At 44.1% G+C, this 17519-nt stretch overlaps 1 protein-coding gene across 12 annotated transcripts in view; it reads right to left on the bottom strand.

The window, feature by feature from the left end:
- Positions 1-3750: 3750 nt before the first annotated feature.
- Positions 3751-17519, bottom strand: part of LOC311134387 (CUGBP Elav-like family member 4) — a gene marked incomplete at both ends in the record, with an annotated part of 143531 nt that continues 129762 nt past the window's right edge. For 6 of the 12 annotated variants that reach the window (XM_084168056.1, XM_084168057.1, XM_084168060.1 and 3 more), the window contains 2 exons: positions 3751-3878; positions 14953-15036. In XM_084168056.1, the coding sequence (XP_084024182.1) occupies positions 3751-3878; positions 14953-15036 (212 nt within the window). Of the gene's footprint in view, positions 3879-14892; positions 15037-17519 lie in introns of all 12 variants that reach the window. The other 6 variants (XM_084168058.1, XM_084168053.1, XM_084168054.1 and 3 more) reach the window with 2 other exon arrangements.

Here is a 17519-nt window from a genome sequence, read left to right as displayed (position 1 = left end):
TTAAAAGTTAATTTGTGGAATTTCTTTACTTCTTAATGCGTTTGAGCCAATCAGCTGTGTTGTGACAAGGTGGGGGGGTATACAGAAGATAGCTCTATTTGGTAAAAGACCAAGTCCATATTATGTCAAGAACAGCTCAAATAAGCAAAGAGAAATGACAGTCCATCATTACTTTAAGACATGGTCAGTCAATACGGAAAATTCCAAGAACTTTGAAAGTTTCTTCAAGTGCAGTCGCAAAAACCATCAAGCGCTATGATGAAACTGGCTCTCATGAGGACCGCCACAAGAATGGAAGACCCAGAGTTACCGCTGCTGCAGAGGATAAGTTCATTAGAGTTACCAGCCTCAGAAATTGCAGCCCAAATAAATGCTTCACAGAGTTCAAGTAACAGACACATCTCAACATCAACTGTTCAGAGGAGAGGCCTTCATGGTCGTATTGCTGCAAAGAAACCACTAGTAAAGGACACCAATAATAAGAAGAGACTTGATTATGCCAAGAAACAAGAGCAATGGACATTAGACCGGTGGAAATGTGTCCTTTGGTCTGGAGTCCAAATTGGAGATTTTTGGTTCCAACCGCCGTGTCTTTGTGAGATGCTTTGTGGGTGAACAGATGATCTCCGCATGTGTATTTCCCACTGTAAAGCATGGAGGAGGAGGTGTGATGGTGCTTTGCTGGTGACACTGTCTGTGATTTATTTAGAATTCAAGGCACACTTAACCAGCATGGCTACCACAGCATTCTACAGCGATACGCCATCACATCTGGTTTGGGCTTAGTGGGACTATCATTTGTTTTTCAACAGGACAATGACCCAACACACTTCCAGGCTGTGTAAGGGCTATTTGACCAAGAAGGAGAGTGATGGAGGGCTGCATCAGATGACCTGGCCTCCACAATCCTCCGACCTTAACCAAATTGAGATGGTTTGGGATGAGTCGGACCGCAGAGTGAAGGAAAAGCAGCCAACAAGTGCTCAGCATATGTGGGAACTCCTTCAAGACTGTTGGAAAAGCATTCCAGGTGAAGCTGGTTGAGAGAATGCTAAGAGTGTGCAAAGCTGTCATCAAGGCAAATGGTGGCTATTTGAAGAATCTAAAATATAAAATATATTTTGATTTGTTTAACACTTTTTTGGTTACAACATGATTCCATGTGTTATTTCATAGTTTTGATGTCTTCACTATTATTCTAAATGCATAAAATAGCACAAATAAAGAAAAATCCTTGAATGAGTAGGTGTGTCCAAACTTTTTACTGGTACTGTGTGTGTGTGTGTGTGTGTGTGTGTGTATGTATGTATGTATGTGTATATATATATATATATATATATATATATATATATACACACACACACACACATACATACATACTCTGTACACCTTTTAAATGCAACTCTTTAATCGGTTAACAGCGATTTAAAAGAGATGCAGTGGTCCGAGTATACTAATAGAGCTACAAGTTCTCAGCAATAAAAATGTTTGGTCTTTTGGTCCCTAAAACAACTAAGGAATGACAGGTAAGACTCCCCGGAGACCGTTGCTCTGGCTCTCCTTGCCAACGTTGTCCCCTGGAAACAGACAGGCACTCCAAGCTAAAGATGAAATATCGCTTTCCCTACAAAGTTCTCTCTCCTCCGAGAAACATATTTTTCTAGTCCTGTAAAATTGTTGTTTAAAAAGTTATATCCCCATACCCAAACACCTTTACATAGAGATATCCTATGGCATTCCCCAATAAAGTATTTTTCAAAGTTTGTTTATTTCTTGGAACTCCTAGCATCCATGTTTCCTCCATCTATGTTCCTTTTTTTATTTGTATTTTATAATACCTCCCTTGTGGTCCTGTAAGGTAGCTGTCGTTCAGGTGGGGTTAGGGAGAGAGAAAGAGAGGAGGGGAGGCGATAAAGAGAGTAGGAGTCCTGGAGCTACCCAGGCTTGCATGAGTTTTCTCTGAAGTCCAAAAGGTACATCCAACAGAGTTGTCTGTTACTTGGTCATCTATTTGTTCATGTTCAGCCCATTATCTGATCCAGTTTCATACCAGCCTCAAATAATTCCTGGGTCCCGGTGATCCTTCAGTTCAATGACGTTGTTCATGTAATCAACATATGTTCCAGCTCAACAAAAACCTGGAAAAGTAAGAATACGATCCTTTATTCATTGCTAACAGTAAAATCACATTGCTCTATATGCCCTAACAAAACATATTTTCACAGTCAAATAAAATATATTCTCATTTGTTTGTACTGTATATATGTAATTAAATTAAATATAAAAATGTACTATATATCAACAAATATTATATACTGTATATGCTAATTAATGTAAATATACATATGTTAAATATTCTATGCCTTCAAAAAGTATTCATACCCCTTGACTTATTCCTCTGTCAAGTTGGTTGTTGATCATTTTCATTTTCAAGTCTTGCCATAATTTTTCAAGCCGATTTTAAGTCAATACTGTAACTAGGCCACTCAGGAACATTCAGTCGTCTTGGTAAGCAACTCCAATGTATATTTGGCCTTGTGTTTTAGGTTATTGTCCTGCTGAAAGGTGAATTTCTCTCCCAGTGTCTGTTGAAAAGCAGACTGAACCAGGTTTTCCTCTAGGATTTTGCCTTTGCTTAGCTCCATTCTATTAATTTTTTAATACTGAAAAACTCCCCAGTCCTTAATGATTGCAAGCATACCCATAACATGATGCAGCCACCACTATGCTTGAAAATATGGAGTGGTACTGAGTTAATGTGCTGTTTTGGATTTGCCCCAACCATAATGTTTTCTATTCAGGACATAAAGTTAATTTATTTTCCACATTTTTTGCAGTTTTACTTTAGTGCCTTATTGCAAACAGGATGCATGTTTTGGAATATTTGTATTCTGTACAGGCTTCCTTCTTTTCACTCTGTCAATTAGGTTAGTATTGTGGAGTAACTACAATGTTGTTGATCCATCCTCATTTTTCTCCTATTACAGCCATTAAACTCTAACTGTTTTAAAGTCACCATTGGCCTCATGGTGAAATCCCTGAGCGTTTTCCTTCCTCTCCAGCAACTGAGTTAGTAAGGACACCTGTATCTTTGTAGTGACTGGATGTATTGATACACCATCCAAAGTGTGATTAATAACTTCACCATGCTCAAAGGGATATTAAATGTCTGCTTTTTATTTTTACCCATCTACCAATAGGTGACCTTCTTTGCAAGGCATTGGAAAACCTCCCTGGTCTTTGTGGTTGAATCTGTTTGAAATTCATTGCTCGACTGAGGGACCTTACAGATAATTGTATGTGTGGGGTACAGAGATGAGGTAGTCAAAAATCATGTTAAATACTATTATTGCACACAGCGTGAGTCCATGCAACTTATTATGTGACTTGTTAAGCGCATTTGTATTCTTGAACTTATTTAGGCTTGACATAACAAAGGGGTTGAATACTTATTGACTGAAGACATTTCAGCTTTTCATTTTAATAAAAAAAAATATATAATGTTGAAAAACATAATTCCACTTTGACATTATGGGGTATTGTGTATAGGCCAGTGACACACAATCTCAATGTAATCCATTTAAAATTAAGGCTGTAACACAAAACTTGTAAAAAGTCAAGGGGTGTGAATACTTTCTGAAGGCACTATTATATTATTTATGGGGTCTAATTGTGGGCGCGTGCTTTCACCTGTGTTTCCCTGTGTGCAGCGTCTGCCTTATCCCCCAGGGCAGGGGTGGCTGGGAGGGGCTAGTAGGGGCGGTTGGCGTCCTTCGGCCTCTTGAGCTGCACCTTGAGTCTCTTCATACCGATTTGAAAGCCGTTCATTGACTGGATGGCAGCCTGGGCACTACCTGGGTTGTCGAAGCTTACAAACCCTGGGGGATGGGCCGCAGAGAGAGAGAGAGAGAGAGAGAGCAGTTGGAGGTTTATGAAAGGGTAGCGTGAGATGGAAAGGAAGATGGGATACAGACAAGGGTAAGGATGAGGGGAGTGGTCAGAGAAAAGTTACTTCATGAATTTTGCCACATTTGCAACACACAAAGAATACACTTTAATGAATACTGTACTTCATCATACCATTATCAATATAGCACATTTCCTGCCATAGCCATTATGATTATCTCCGTTTATGACACTTTAAAAACACATGCGGTATCACTTCAATTGCAATTCTCTTACAATATCATTGTGTGGACTTAATATACACTGCTCAAAAAAATAAAGGGAACACTTAAACAACACAATGTAACTCCAAGTCAATCACACTTCTGTGAAATCAAACTGTCCACTTGGGAAGCAACACTGATTGACAATACATTTCACATGCTGTTGTGCAAATGGAATAGACAACAGGTGGAAATTATAGGCAATTAGCAAGACACCCCCAATAAGAAGTGGTTCTGCAGGTGGTGACCACAGACCACTTCTCAGTTCCTATGCTTCCTGGCTGATGTTTTGGTCACTTTTGAATGCTGGCGGTGCTTTCACTCTAGTGGTAGCATGAGACTGAGTCTACAACCCACACAAGTGGCTCAGGTAATGCAGCTCATCCAGGATGGCACATCAATGCGAGCTGTGGCAAAAAGGTTTGCTGTGTCTGTCAGCGTAGTGTCCAGAGCATGGAGGCGCTACCAGGAGACAGGCCAGTACATCAGGAGACGTGGAGGAGGCCGTAGGAGGGCAACAACCCAGCAGCAGGACCGCTACCTCCGCCTTTGTGCAAGGAGGAGCAGGAGGAGCACTGCCAGAGCCCTGCAAAATGACCTCCAGCAGGCCACAAATGTGCATGTGTCTGCTCAAACGGTCAGAAACAGACTCCATGAGGGTGGTATGAGGGCCCGACATCCACAGGTGGGGGATGTGCTTACAGCCCAACACCGTGCAGGACGTTTTGCATTTGCCAGAGAACACCAAGATTGGCAAATTCGCCACTGGCGCCCTGTGCTCTTCACAGATGAAAGCAGGTTCACACTGAGCACATGTGACAGACGTGACAGAGTCTGGAGACGCTGTGGAGAACGTTCTGCTGCCTGCAACATCCTCCAGCATGACCGGTTTGGCGGTGGGTCAGTCATGGTGTGGGGTGGCATTTCTTTGGGGGGCCGCACAGCCCTCCATGTGCTCGCCAGAGGTAGCCTGACTGCCATTAGGTACCGAGATGAGATCCTCAGACCCCTTGTGAGACCATATCCTGGTGCGGTTGGCCCTGGGTTCCTCCTAATACAAGACAATGCTAGACCTCATGTGGCTGGAGTGTGTCAGCAGTTCCTGCAAGAGGAAGGCATTGATGCTATGGACTGGCATGCCCGTTCCCCAGACCTGAATCCAATTGAGCACATCTGGGACATCATGTCTCGCTCCATCCACCAACGCCACGTTGCACCACAGACTGTCCTGGAGTTGGCGGATGCTTTAGTCCAGGTCTGGGAGGAGATCCCTCAGGAGACCATCCGCCACCTCATCAGGAGCATGCCCAGGCGTTGTAGGGAGGTCATACAGGCACGTGGAGGCCACACACACTACTGAGCCTCATTTTGACTTGTTTTAAGGACATTACATCAAAGTTGGATCAGCCTGTAGTGTGGTTTTCCACTTTAATTTTGAGGGTGACTCCAAATCCAGACCTCCATGGGTTGATAAATTTGATTTCCATTGATAATTTTTGTGTGATTTTGTTGTCAGCACATTCAACTATGTAAAGAAAAAAGTATTTAATAAGATTATTTCATTCATTCAGATCTAGGATGTGTTGTTTAAGTGTTCCCTTTATTTTTTTGAGCAGTGTATAATTCATGTTAAAGTTACTATACATTAGACAGTTTGACACAACATCAAATAAATCAGAGTAAAGCCCACATCATTAACAAGCCTAACGGCTTTCAATAGAAACACTAGGTCACTCAACTCAAGGGTAGAAACCATAGAATTAGAACATATAGAACAGACATCACTCGTCAAAACGGCAGTTACATTTTTATCTGCAATGTTTTCTGACTCAATCACCAAAACAACATCACCTCTCAGTGCAAGAATACATCTCTACAGTTGAAGTCATAAGTTTACATACACCTTAGTCAAATACATTTAAACTCAGTTTTTCACAATTCCTGACATTTAATCCTAGTAAAAATTCCCTGTCTTGGGTAAGTTAGGATCCCCACTTTATTTAAAAAATTTGAAATGTCAGAATAATAGTAGAATGATTTATTTCAGCTTTTATTTCTTTCATCACATTCCCAGTGGGTCAGAAGTTTACATACACTCAGTTAGTATTTGGTAGCATTGCCTTTAATTGTTTAACTTAGGTCAAACGTTTCGGGTAGCCTTCCACAAGCTTCCCACAATAAGTTGGGTGAAAGTTGGCCCATTCCTCCTGACAGAGCTGGTGTAACTGAGTCAGGTTTGTAGGCCTCCTTGCTCGCACACGTTTTTTCAGTTCTGCCCACAAATGTTCTAAAGGATTGAGGTCAGGGCTTTGTGATGGCCACTCCAATACTTTGACTTTGTTGTCCTTAAGCCATTTTGCCACAACTTTGGAAGGATGCTTGGGGTCATTGTCCATTTGGAAGACCCATTTTCGACCAAGCTTTAACTTCCTGACTGATGTCTTGAGATGTTGCTTCAATATATCCACATAATTTTCCTTCCTCATGATGCCATCTATTTTGTGAAGTGCACCAGTCCCTCCTGCAGCAAAGCACCCCCACAGCATGATGCTGCCACTCCCGTGCTTCACGGTTGGGATGGTGTTCTTCGGCTTGCAAGCAAGCCCCTTTTTCCTCCAAATATAACGATGGTCATTATGGCCAAACTGTTTTATTTTTGTTTCATCAGACCAGAGGACATTTGTCCAAAAAGTATGATCTTTGTCCCCATGTGCAGTTGCAAACTGTAGTCTGGCATTTTTATGGCGGCTTTGGAGCAGTGGCTTCTTCCTTGCTGAGCGGCCTTTCAGGTTATGTCGATATAGGTGTCACGCCCTGACTCAGGGGACGCTTATATGTTGAGTCAGGGTGTGTATATTCCTTGTTGTGCTTTGTCTATGTTTAGGATCTAGTATGTCTAGTTCTATGTTGGCCGGTGTGGTTCCCAATCAGAAGCAGCTGTCGCTCGTTGTCTCTGATTGGGGACCATACTTAAGCAGCCTATTGGCACTGTCTAGTTGTGGGATCTTGTTCCTTGTAAGGTATGTTGTGTGTGCTACCTTGGACTTCACGTTTCGTTTATTGTTTTGTCGTGGTGTTTAATAGTTAAAATAAACATGTATGCTTATCACGCTGCGCCTTGGTCTGACCCGTCATTCAACGAACGTGACAGAAGATCCCACCAAACACGGACCAAGCAGCGTGCCCAGGAGCAGCAGACACCCTGGACACAGGTAGTGGAGCAGAGATCATGGACTTGGGAGGAGATAAGAGAGGATCTGGCCAAGCATATGGAGGCCCTGAAGGGGATGAGGGAGAAGGAGGTGATATTAGCCGATAGCGGGAGAGGTGAAACGGAGACCCGAGAGGCAACCCCAAGAAACATTTTTGGTGGGGCACACGGTGTGGACAACGAGGCAGCAGGAGGCCGTTAAAGGGCGGATCTGCAGGTTAGGAGAGGAGGCCACCATGTTACGGGGGCTATTGGTTCAGAGGGAGCAGGAGTTATTCGGTCAGAGGGAGGCGTTACAGGAGGCTAAAAGGGAGAAGGAAAGAGTAAAGGCACGGCGAGAGGAGCTGGTTAGGCAGCAGAAGGAGCGGGGGTTAATAAAGGAACACAGTCCTGCTCCTCGCACCAAGCAAGTGGTGTGTGTCGCCGGTCCGGCCCGTTCCTGCTCCCCGCACCAAGCCAGTGGTGCGTGTTCCCAGTACGGCCCGGCCCGTTCCTGCCCCTTGCACCAAGCCTGTGGTGCGCGTCGCCAGCCCGGCCTGTTCCTGCTCCTCGCTCCAAGCCAGTGGTGCGCGTCGCCAGCCCGGCCTGTTCCTGCTCCTCGCACCAAGCCAGTGGTGCGTGTTCCCAGTACGGCCCGGCCCGTTCCTGTCCCTCGCACCAAGTGCGTGTTCCTAGTCCGGTCCGGCCCGTGCCTGCTCCTCGCACCAGACCAGTGGTGCGTTTGTCCAGTCCGGCACGGCCCGTGCCCGTTCCACCGGTTCCACAGCTGCTCCACTCCGGAGCCAGAGCAGTCCGCTCCACCGGTGCCTGATCCAGTGCCGGTCAGCTGTTCCACTCCGGAGCCAGAGAAGTCCGCTCCACCGGTGCCTGATCCAGCTCCGGTCAGCTGCTCCACTCCGGAGCCAGAGCAGGCCGCTCCACCAGTGCCTGATCCAGCTCTGGTCAGCTGCGCCACTCCGGAGCCAGAGCAGTCCGCTCCACCGGGGTCCAGTCCAGCTTTGGTCAGCGGCTCCACTCCGGAGCCAGAGCAGTCCGCTCCACCGGTGCCTGATCCAGCTTCGGTCAGCGGCTCCACTCCGGAGCCAGAGCAGTCCGCTCCACCGGTGCCCAGTCCAGCTCCGGTCAGCGGCTCCAGTCCAGACCATGACGTCAGCCCCCTCTCCAGGTTCGGGGTCTCCCACACCAGGGTCCAGACAGGCTGGCGTATCGTGGGAGGAAGGAGAGGGGAAGCAGCGCGCCGAGGTCCAGACCAGACCAGGGGCACAACAGGGAGGCGGAGAGTGAGAGGTTGTCAAGCCCCGAGCCGGATCCGCCTCCGAGGCGGAATGCCCACCCGGCCCCTACCCTGTTATGTTTATGGTGTGCGGTCGGAGTCCGCACCTTTGGGGGGGGGTACTGTCACGCCCTGACTCAGGGGATGCTTATATGTTGAGTCAGGGTGTGTATATTCCTTGTTGTGCTTTGTCTATGATCTAGTATGTCTAGTTCTATGTTGGCCGGTGTGGTTCCCAATCAGAGGCAGCTGTCGCTCGTTGTCTCTGATTGGGGACCATACTTAAGCAGCCTATTGGCACTGTCTAGTTGTGGGATCTTGTTCCTTGTAAGGTATGTTGTGTGTGCTACCTTGGACTTCACGTTTCGTTTATTGTTTGTCGTGGTGTTTAATAGTTAAAATAAACATGTATGCTTATCATGCTGCGCCTTGGTCTGACCCGTCATTCAACGAACGTGACAATAGGACTCGTTTTACTGTGGATATAGATACTTTTGTACCTGTTTCCTCCAGCGTCTTCACAAGGTCCTTTGCTGTTGTTCTGGGATTGATTTGCACTTTTCGCACCAAAATACGTTAATCTCTAGGAGACAGAACACGTCTCCTTCCTGAGCGGTATGACGGCTGCGTGGTCCCATGGTGTTTATACTTGCGTACTATTGTTTGTACAGATTAACGTGGTACCTTCAGCCATTTGGAAATTGCTCCAAAGGATGAACCACATTTGTGGAGGTCTACAATTTTTCTTCTGAGGTCTTGGCTGATTTCTTTTGATTTTCCCATGATGTCAAGCAAAGAGGCACTGTTCGAAGGTAGGCCTTGAAATACATCCACAGGTACACCTCCAATTGACTCAAATGATGTCAATTAGCCTATGAGAAGCTTCTAAAGCCATGACATCATTTTCTGGAATTTTCCAAGTTGTTTAAAGGCACAGTCAACTTAGTGTATGTAAACTTCTGACCCACTGGAATTGTGATACAGTAAATTATAAGTGAAATAATCTGTCTGTAAACAATTGTTGGAAAAATTACTTGTGTCATGCACAAAGTAGATGTCCTAACCGACTTGCCAAAACTATAGTTTGTTAACAAGAAATTTGTGGAGTGGTTGAAAAACAGGTTTTAATGACTCCAACCTAGGTGTATGTAAACTTCTGACTTCAACTGTATTTAATTATGCCTCTGTTAAAAGGCCCATGAAAATTATTCATAAACTATGTTATACTAAATTATACTATGTCCATTCCAGATGTTGTAAATCTATGGTGGAGACTACTTCTCAATGAATGAGTTTTACTAGTCCTGTCATGGGTATCATCAAAGAGGGAGTGTTAATGGGGTAACGCTGCTAGAACTCCACGTCATATAGCTGTCATAAGCCTGTCATTAGCCTATAACATCTGTTATAAGCAGTCATGATGTGTCCGTTTATGCGGCAATACATTCCTGGTAGCATTCAGTGATATGCCGACTAACCATGGCAGTAACACTTCTTATGGATACCCTCTTCATAATGCATTGTATTGCATTATGCATACCTCATAAAGTATGGCGTTAGAAATGTGCTTATAAGGTATTATGAAGAGGATATTCATAGAAAGTGTTATGACCGTGGCTGGTTTCTCAGCTAGCTGAAGTGCTAGTCTATGTATCATATGTTGTCATAACCTGACATAAACCATTATGACAACTTATAACATCTGCTCTGTCATACTAATGAGAGTAAGGACTGCTTTATGATGCAGAGTTACAGGTGTTTCCTACCCCTAAATGAATTGCATTTACAGTGCCATGAAAAAGTATTTGCCCCCTTTCTGATGTTCTCTATTTTTGATATTATTGACACAATGTTATCAGATCTACAATCAAAACCTGAGTGAAAAAATAACACAAATGTGATATATATTTCATTTATTTAATAAACAAAGTTATGCAACACCCAATGCCTCTACAGTGCCTTGTAAAAGTATTCATCCCCCTTGGTGTTTTTCCTATTTTGTTGCATTACAACCTGTAATTTAAATGGATTTTTATTTGGATTTCATGTAATGGACATACAAAGAATAGTTCAAATTGGTGAAGTTAAATAAAAATAATAACTTTAAAAAATATTCTACAAAATAAATAACGGAAAAGTGGTGCATGCATATGTATTTACCCCCTTTGCTATGAAGCCCCTAAATAAGATCTGGTGCAACCAATTACCTTCAGAAGTCAAATAATTAGTTAGATTGCACACAGGTGGACTTTATTTAAGTGTCACATGATCTGTCACATGATCTCAGTATATATACACCTGTTCTGAAAGGCCCAGAGTCTGCAACACCACTAAGCAAGGGGCACCACCAAGCAAGGAGCTCTCCAAACAGGTCAGGGACAAAGTTGTGGAGAAGTACAGATCAGGGTTGGGTTATAAAAAAATAGCCAAAACTTTGAACATCCCACAGAGCACCATTTAAATCCATGATTAAAAAATGGAAAGAATATGGCACCACAACAAACCTGCCAAGAGAGGGCCGCCCACCAAAACCCACGGACCAGGCATTGAGGGCATTAATCAGAGAGGCAACAAAGAGACCAAGGATAACCCTGAAGGAGCTGCAACGCTCCACAGCGGAGATTGGAGTATCTGTCCATAGGACCACTTTAAGCCATACACTCCACAGAGCTGGGCTTTACAGAAGAGTGGCCAGAAAAAAGCCATTGCTCAAATAAAAAAATAAGCAAACACGTTTGGTGTTCGCCAAAAGGCACGTGGGAGACTCCCCAAACATATGGAAGAAGGTACTCTGGTCAGATGAGACTAAAGTTGAGCTTTTTGGCCATCAAGGAAAACGCTATGTCTGGTGCAAACCCAACACCTCTCATCACCCCGAGAACACCATCCCCACAGTGAAGCATGGTGGTGGAGGCATCATGCTGTGGGGATGTTTTTCATCGGCAGGGACTGGGAAACTGGTCAGATTTGAAGGATTGATGGATGGCGCTAAATACAGGGAAATTCTTGAGGGAAACCTGTTTCTGTCTTCCAGAGATTTGAGACTGGGACGGAGGTTCACCTTCCAGCAGGACAATGACCCTAAGCATACTGCTAAAGCAACACTTGAGTGGTTTAAGGGGAAACATTTAAATGTCTTGGAATGGGCCTGCTGTATCTCAGTTGGTAGAGCATGGCGCTTGCAACGCCAGGATTGTGGGTTCGATTCCCATGGGGGGCCAGTAGGAAAAATGTATGCGCTCACTAACTGTAAGTCGCTCTAGATAAGAGCGTCTGCTAAATGACTAAAATGTAAATGTAATGGCCAAGTCAAAGCCCAGACCTCAATCCAAATGAGAATCTGTGGTATGACTTAAAGATTGCTGTACACCAGTGGAACCCATCCAACTTGAAGGAGCTGGAGCAGTTTTGCCTTGAAGAATGGGCAAAAATCCCAGTGGCTAGATCTGCCAAGCTTATAGAGACATTCCCCAAGAGACTTGTAGTTGTAATTGCTGCAAAAGGTGGCTCTACAAAGTATTGACTTTGGGGTGGTGAATAGTTATGCACGCTCAAGTTCTGTTTTTTTGGCTTATTTCTTGTTTGTTTCACAATAAAAAATATTTTGCATCTTCAAAGTGGTAGGCAATCAAATGATACAAACCCCCAAAAATCCATTTTAATTCCAGATTGTAAGGCGACAAAATAGGAAAAATGCCAAGGGGGGTGAATACTTTTGCAAGCCACTGTATGTGGAAAAAGTAATTGCCACCCTACACTCTTTAATTGGTTGTGCCACCTTTAGCTGCAATGCTTCCTGTAGTTGTTGATCGGTCTCTCACATCGCTGTGGAGGCATTTTGGCACACTCTTCCATGCAGAACTGCTTTAACTCAGCGAAACTTGTGGGTTTTCGAGCATAAACTGCTCGTTTCAGGTCCTGCCACAACATCTCAATCGGGTTTAGGTCGGGACATTAACTAGGGCATTACATACAGTGAGGGAAAAAAGTATTTGATCCCCTGCTGATTTTGTACATTTGCCCACTGACAAAGAAATGATCAGTCTATAATTTTAATGGTAGGTTCATTTGAACAGTGAGAGACAGAATAACAACAAATAAATCCAGAAAAACGCATGTCAAAAATGTTATTAATTGATTTGCATTTTAATGAGGGAAATAAGTATTTGACCCCCTCTTAATCAGAAAGATTTCTGGCTCCCAGGTGTCTTTTATACAGGTAACGAGCTGAGATTAGGAGCACACTCTTAAAGGGAGTGCTCCTTATCTCAGTTTGTTACCTGTATAAAAGACACCTGTCCACAGAAGCAATCAATCAATCAGATTCCAAACTCTCCACCATGGCCAAGACCAAAGAGCTCTCCAAGGATGTCAGGGACAAGATTGTAGACCTACACAAGGCTGGAATGGCTACAAGACCATCGCCAAGCAGCTTGGTGAGAAGGTGACAACAGTTGGTGCGATTATTCGCAAATGGAAGAAACACAAAAGACCTGTCAATCTCTCTCGGCCTGGGGCTCCATGCAAGCTCTCACCTCGTGGAGTTGCAATGATCATGAGAACGGTGAGGAATCAGCCCAAAACTACACGGGTGGATCTTGCCAATGATCTCAAGGCAGCTGGGACCATAGTCACCAAGTAAACAATTAGTAACACACTATGCCGTGAAGGACTGAAATCCTGCAGCACCCGCAAGGTCCCCCTGCTCAAGAAAGCACATATACAGGCCCGTCTGAAGTGTGCCAATGGACATCTGAATGATTAAGAGCAGAACTGGGTGAAAGTGTTGTGGTCAGATGAGACCAAAATCGAGCTCTTTGGCATCAACTCAACTCGCCGTGTTTGGAGGAGGAAGAATGCTGCCTATGACCCCAAGAACACCATCCCCACCGTCAAACATGGAGGTGGAAACATTATGCTTTGGGGGTGTTTTTCTGCTAAGGGGGCAGGACAACTTCACTGCATCAAAGGGACGATGGACGGGCCATATACCGTCAAATCTTGGGTGAGAACCTCCTTCCCTCAGCCAGGGCATTGAAAATGGGTCGTGGATGGGTATTCCAGCATGACAATGACCCAAAACACACGGCCAAGGCAACAAAGGAGTGGCTCAAGAAGAAGCACATTAAGGTCCTGGAGTGGCCTAGCCAGTCTCCAGACCTTAATCCCATAGAAAATCTGTGGAGGGAGCTGAAGGTTCGAGTTGCCAAATGTCAGCCTCGAAACCTTAATGACCTGGAGAAGATCTGCAAAGAGGAGTGGAACAAAATCCCTCCTGAGATGTGTGCAAACCTGGTGGCCAACTACAAGAAACGTCTGACCTCTGTGATTGCCAACAAGGGTTTTGCCACCAAGTACTAAGTCATGTTTTGCAGAGGGGTCAAATACTTATTTCCCTCATTAAAATGCAAATCAATTTATAACATTTTGACATGTGTTTTTCTGGTCTCTCACTGTTCAAATAAACCTACCATTAAAATTATAGACTGATCATGTCTTTGTCAGTGGGCAAACGTACAAAATCAGCAGGGGATCAAATACTTTTTTCCCTCACTGTAACTTGAAATGTGATGCTTTTCAGCCATTCTGATGTAGACTTGCTTGTGTGTTTTGGATCATTGTCTTGCTGCATGACCCAGCTGTGCTTCAGCTTCAGCTCATGAATGTATGGCCTGACATTCTCCTGTAGAATTCTCTGATACAAAGCAGAATTCATGGTTCCTTCAACGATGGCAAGTCATCCAGGACCTGAGGCAGTAAACATCCCTAAACCATCACACTACCACTACCATGCTAGGCCGTTCGTATGAGGTTCTTACTGTGGAATGCAGTGTTTGGTTTTCGCAAGACATAACGGGACCCATGTCGTCCAACAAGTTTATTAAATAAATGACAGAAATCACATTTTTGTGTTATTTGTTCGCTCACGTTTCCTTTATCTAATATTAGGTTTTTGTTCAAGATCTGATAACATTCAGTGTAAAAGAATGTGCAAAAATAGAGAAAATCAGGAAGGGGGCAAATACTTTTTCACGTCACTGTATCTGAAGAACCGCAAGACACATTCACTCCCGCCAGGGACCTGAATTTTCAAGCAACTATGGAATTTACAATGTCTCTTTTCAATGTTTTCTAAGAAGGTTGCGGCTGCAGTAAAGAAGATCATTAGTGACAGAATAATAATAAGGATAATAATGAAAAATACAGGTGTTTACAGGTGTTTTATCATTTTTACCCACCAAAGCATTTACTTTGGTTTGTCGCCCGATCCACAAACACTTTGGAGGAGATGACATTACCGAAAGGCAGGAACATCTGCATCAGCTCGCCATCCCCAAACTCCTGAGGGAGGTGGTAGATGAACAGGTTACAGCCCTCCGGCCCTGCACACAGAGAGAGAAAGGAAAGTGGGATTGAGAGAGGAGGGGACGGGTGGGATGGGAGCTTCGGGTCGTTGTCATGCTGGAAGACCCAGCCACGACCCATCTTCAATGCTCTTACTGAGGGAAGGAGGTTGTTGGCCATGATCTCGCGATACATGGCCCCATCCATCCTCCCCTCAATATGGTGCAGTCGTCCTGTCCCCTTTGCAGAAAAGTATCCCCAAAGAATGATGTTTCCACCTCCATGCTTCACGGTTGGGATGGTGTTCTTGGGGTTGTACTCATCCTTGGGATCCTCTATTTTTGTCTCATCAGACCACATGACCTTCTCCCATTCCTCCTCTGGATCATCCAGATGGTCATTGGCAAACTTCAGACAGGCCTGGACATGCGCTGGTTTGAGCAGGGGGACCTTGCGTGCGCTGCAGGATTTTAATCCATGACGGCGTAGTGTGTTACTAATGGTTTTCTTTGAGACTGTGGTCCCAGCTCTCTTCAGGTCATTGACCAGATCCTGCCGTGTAGTTCTGGGCTGATCCCTTACATTCCTCATGATCATTGATGCCCCACGAGGTGAGATCTTGCATGGAGCCCCAGACCGAGGGTGATTGACCGTCATCTTGAACTTCTTCCATTTTCTAATAATTGCGCCAACAGTTGTTGCCTTCTCACCAAGCTGCTTGCCTATTGTCCTGTAGCCCATCCCAGCCTTGTGCAGGTCTACAATTTTATCCCTGATGTCCTTACACAGCTCTCTGGTCTTGGCCATTGTGGAGAGGTTGGAGTCTGTTTGATTGAGTGTGTGGACAGGTGTCTTTTATACAGGTAACGAGTTCAAACAGGTGCAGTTAATACAGGTAATGAGTGGAGAACAGGAGGGCTTCTTAAAGAAAAACGAACAGGTCTGTGAGAGCCGGAATTCTTACTGGTTGGTAGGTGATCAAATACTTATGTCATGCAATAAAATGCAAATTATTTACTTCAAAATCATACAATGTGATTTTCTGGATTTTTTTTTTAGATTCCGTCTCTCACAGTTGAAGTGTACCTATGATAAAAATTACAGACCTCTACATGCTTTGTAGGTAGGAAAACCTGCAAAATCATCAGTGTATTAAATACTTGTTCTCCCCACTGTATATGGGACTAATGTTGTTGACTCATCCTATACTTGTATTTGTGGCCAAAGCATGAATTGGAGAAAAACAAAACACTTCAAAAACCCCACCTCAAACTTTTATCTGAAACAGACCGTTTAAAAAATGCTTGTTACTTCTTCATACAGGATTATGTCATCATCCTGAGGAGGATGAGCTGGCCAATCAGCAGTCTACTAACATGAATATGTTTAATTACTGGTATAAGAGCGTTGTGCCAGTAACCGAAAGGTCGCTGGTTCTAATCCCCAAGCCGACTAGGTGAAAAATCTGTCGATGTGCCCTTGAGCAAGGCACTTAACCCTAATTGCTCCTGTAAGTCGCTCTGGATAAGAGCGTCTGCTAAATGACTAAAATGTAAATGTAAATATGCCCACACCATTCTGTTTTTGGCGTAAGCACATATTATTCCAACACAGAAAATCTGCTTTTTAAAATACTTAATAAAACATTTTTTTTAAGGAAAAGTGAATCACTCATATTGTAATTAATTATAGGTCATATTTCATAGAAATATGGAGAGGGTTGGGAAACCCTGCTCTATGGCTCTACAGCTGGCACGTGCCTGGCAGGGCGAGGTGGAGGGGGAGGGGGGGACGAGGAGGGAGGTGACAGCTGTCAAACACAACTGTCACTGTGCCAGACTCTCTACACGGGGACCACGTGGCACAGAGCGCAGAACAGAGAGCAACAACAGAAAGTTATTGAGAGCTACAGTGTCCTCTATACAGTGGGGGAAAAAGTATTTAGTCAGCCACCAATTGTGCAAGTTCTCCCACTTAAAAAGATGAGAGAGGCCTGTAATTTTCATCATAGATACACGTCAACTATGACAGACAAAATGAGAGAGAATTTTTTTTCTCCAGAAAATCACATTGTAGGATTTTTTATGAATTTATTTGCAAATTATGGTGGAAAATAAGTATTTGGTCAATAACAAAAGTTTCTCAATACTTTGTTATATACCCTTTGTTGGCAATGACACAGGTCAAACGTTTTCTGTAAGTCTTCACAAGGTTTTCACACACTGTTGCTGGTATTTTGGCCCATTCCTCCATGCAGATCTCCTCTAGAGCAGTGATGTTTTGGGGCTGTCGCTGGGCAACACAGACTTTCAACTCCCTCCAAAGATTTTCTATGGGGTTGAGATCTGGAGACTGGCTAGGCCACTCCAGGACCTTGAAATGCTTCTTACGAAGCCACTCCTTTGTTGCCCGGGCGGTGTGTTTGTGATCATTGTCATGCTGAAAGACCCAGCCACGTTTCATCTTCAATGCCCTTGCTGATGGAAGGAGGTTTTCACTCAAAATCTCACGATACATGGCC

The sequence above is a fragment of the Coregonus lavaretus genome (genome assembly GCF_964263955.1).
Source record: "Coregonus lavaretus genome assembly, chromosome: 8".
Classification (NCBI taxonomy): Eukaryota; Metazoa; Chordata; class Actinopteri; order Salmoniformes; family Salmonidae; genus Coregonus; species Coregonus lavaretus.
The sequence above is the reverse complement of the archived record's forward strand: the minus strand, read 5'-3'. Positions and strand labels throughout refer to the sequence as shown.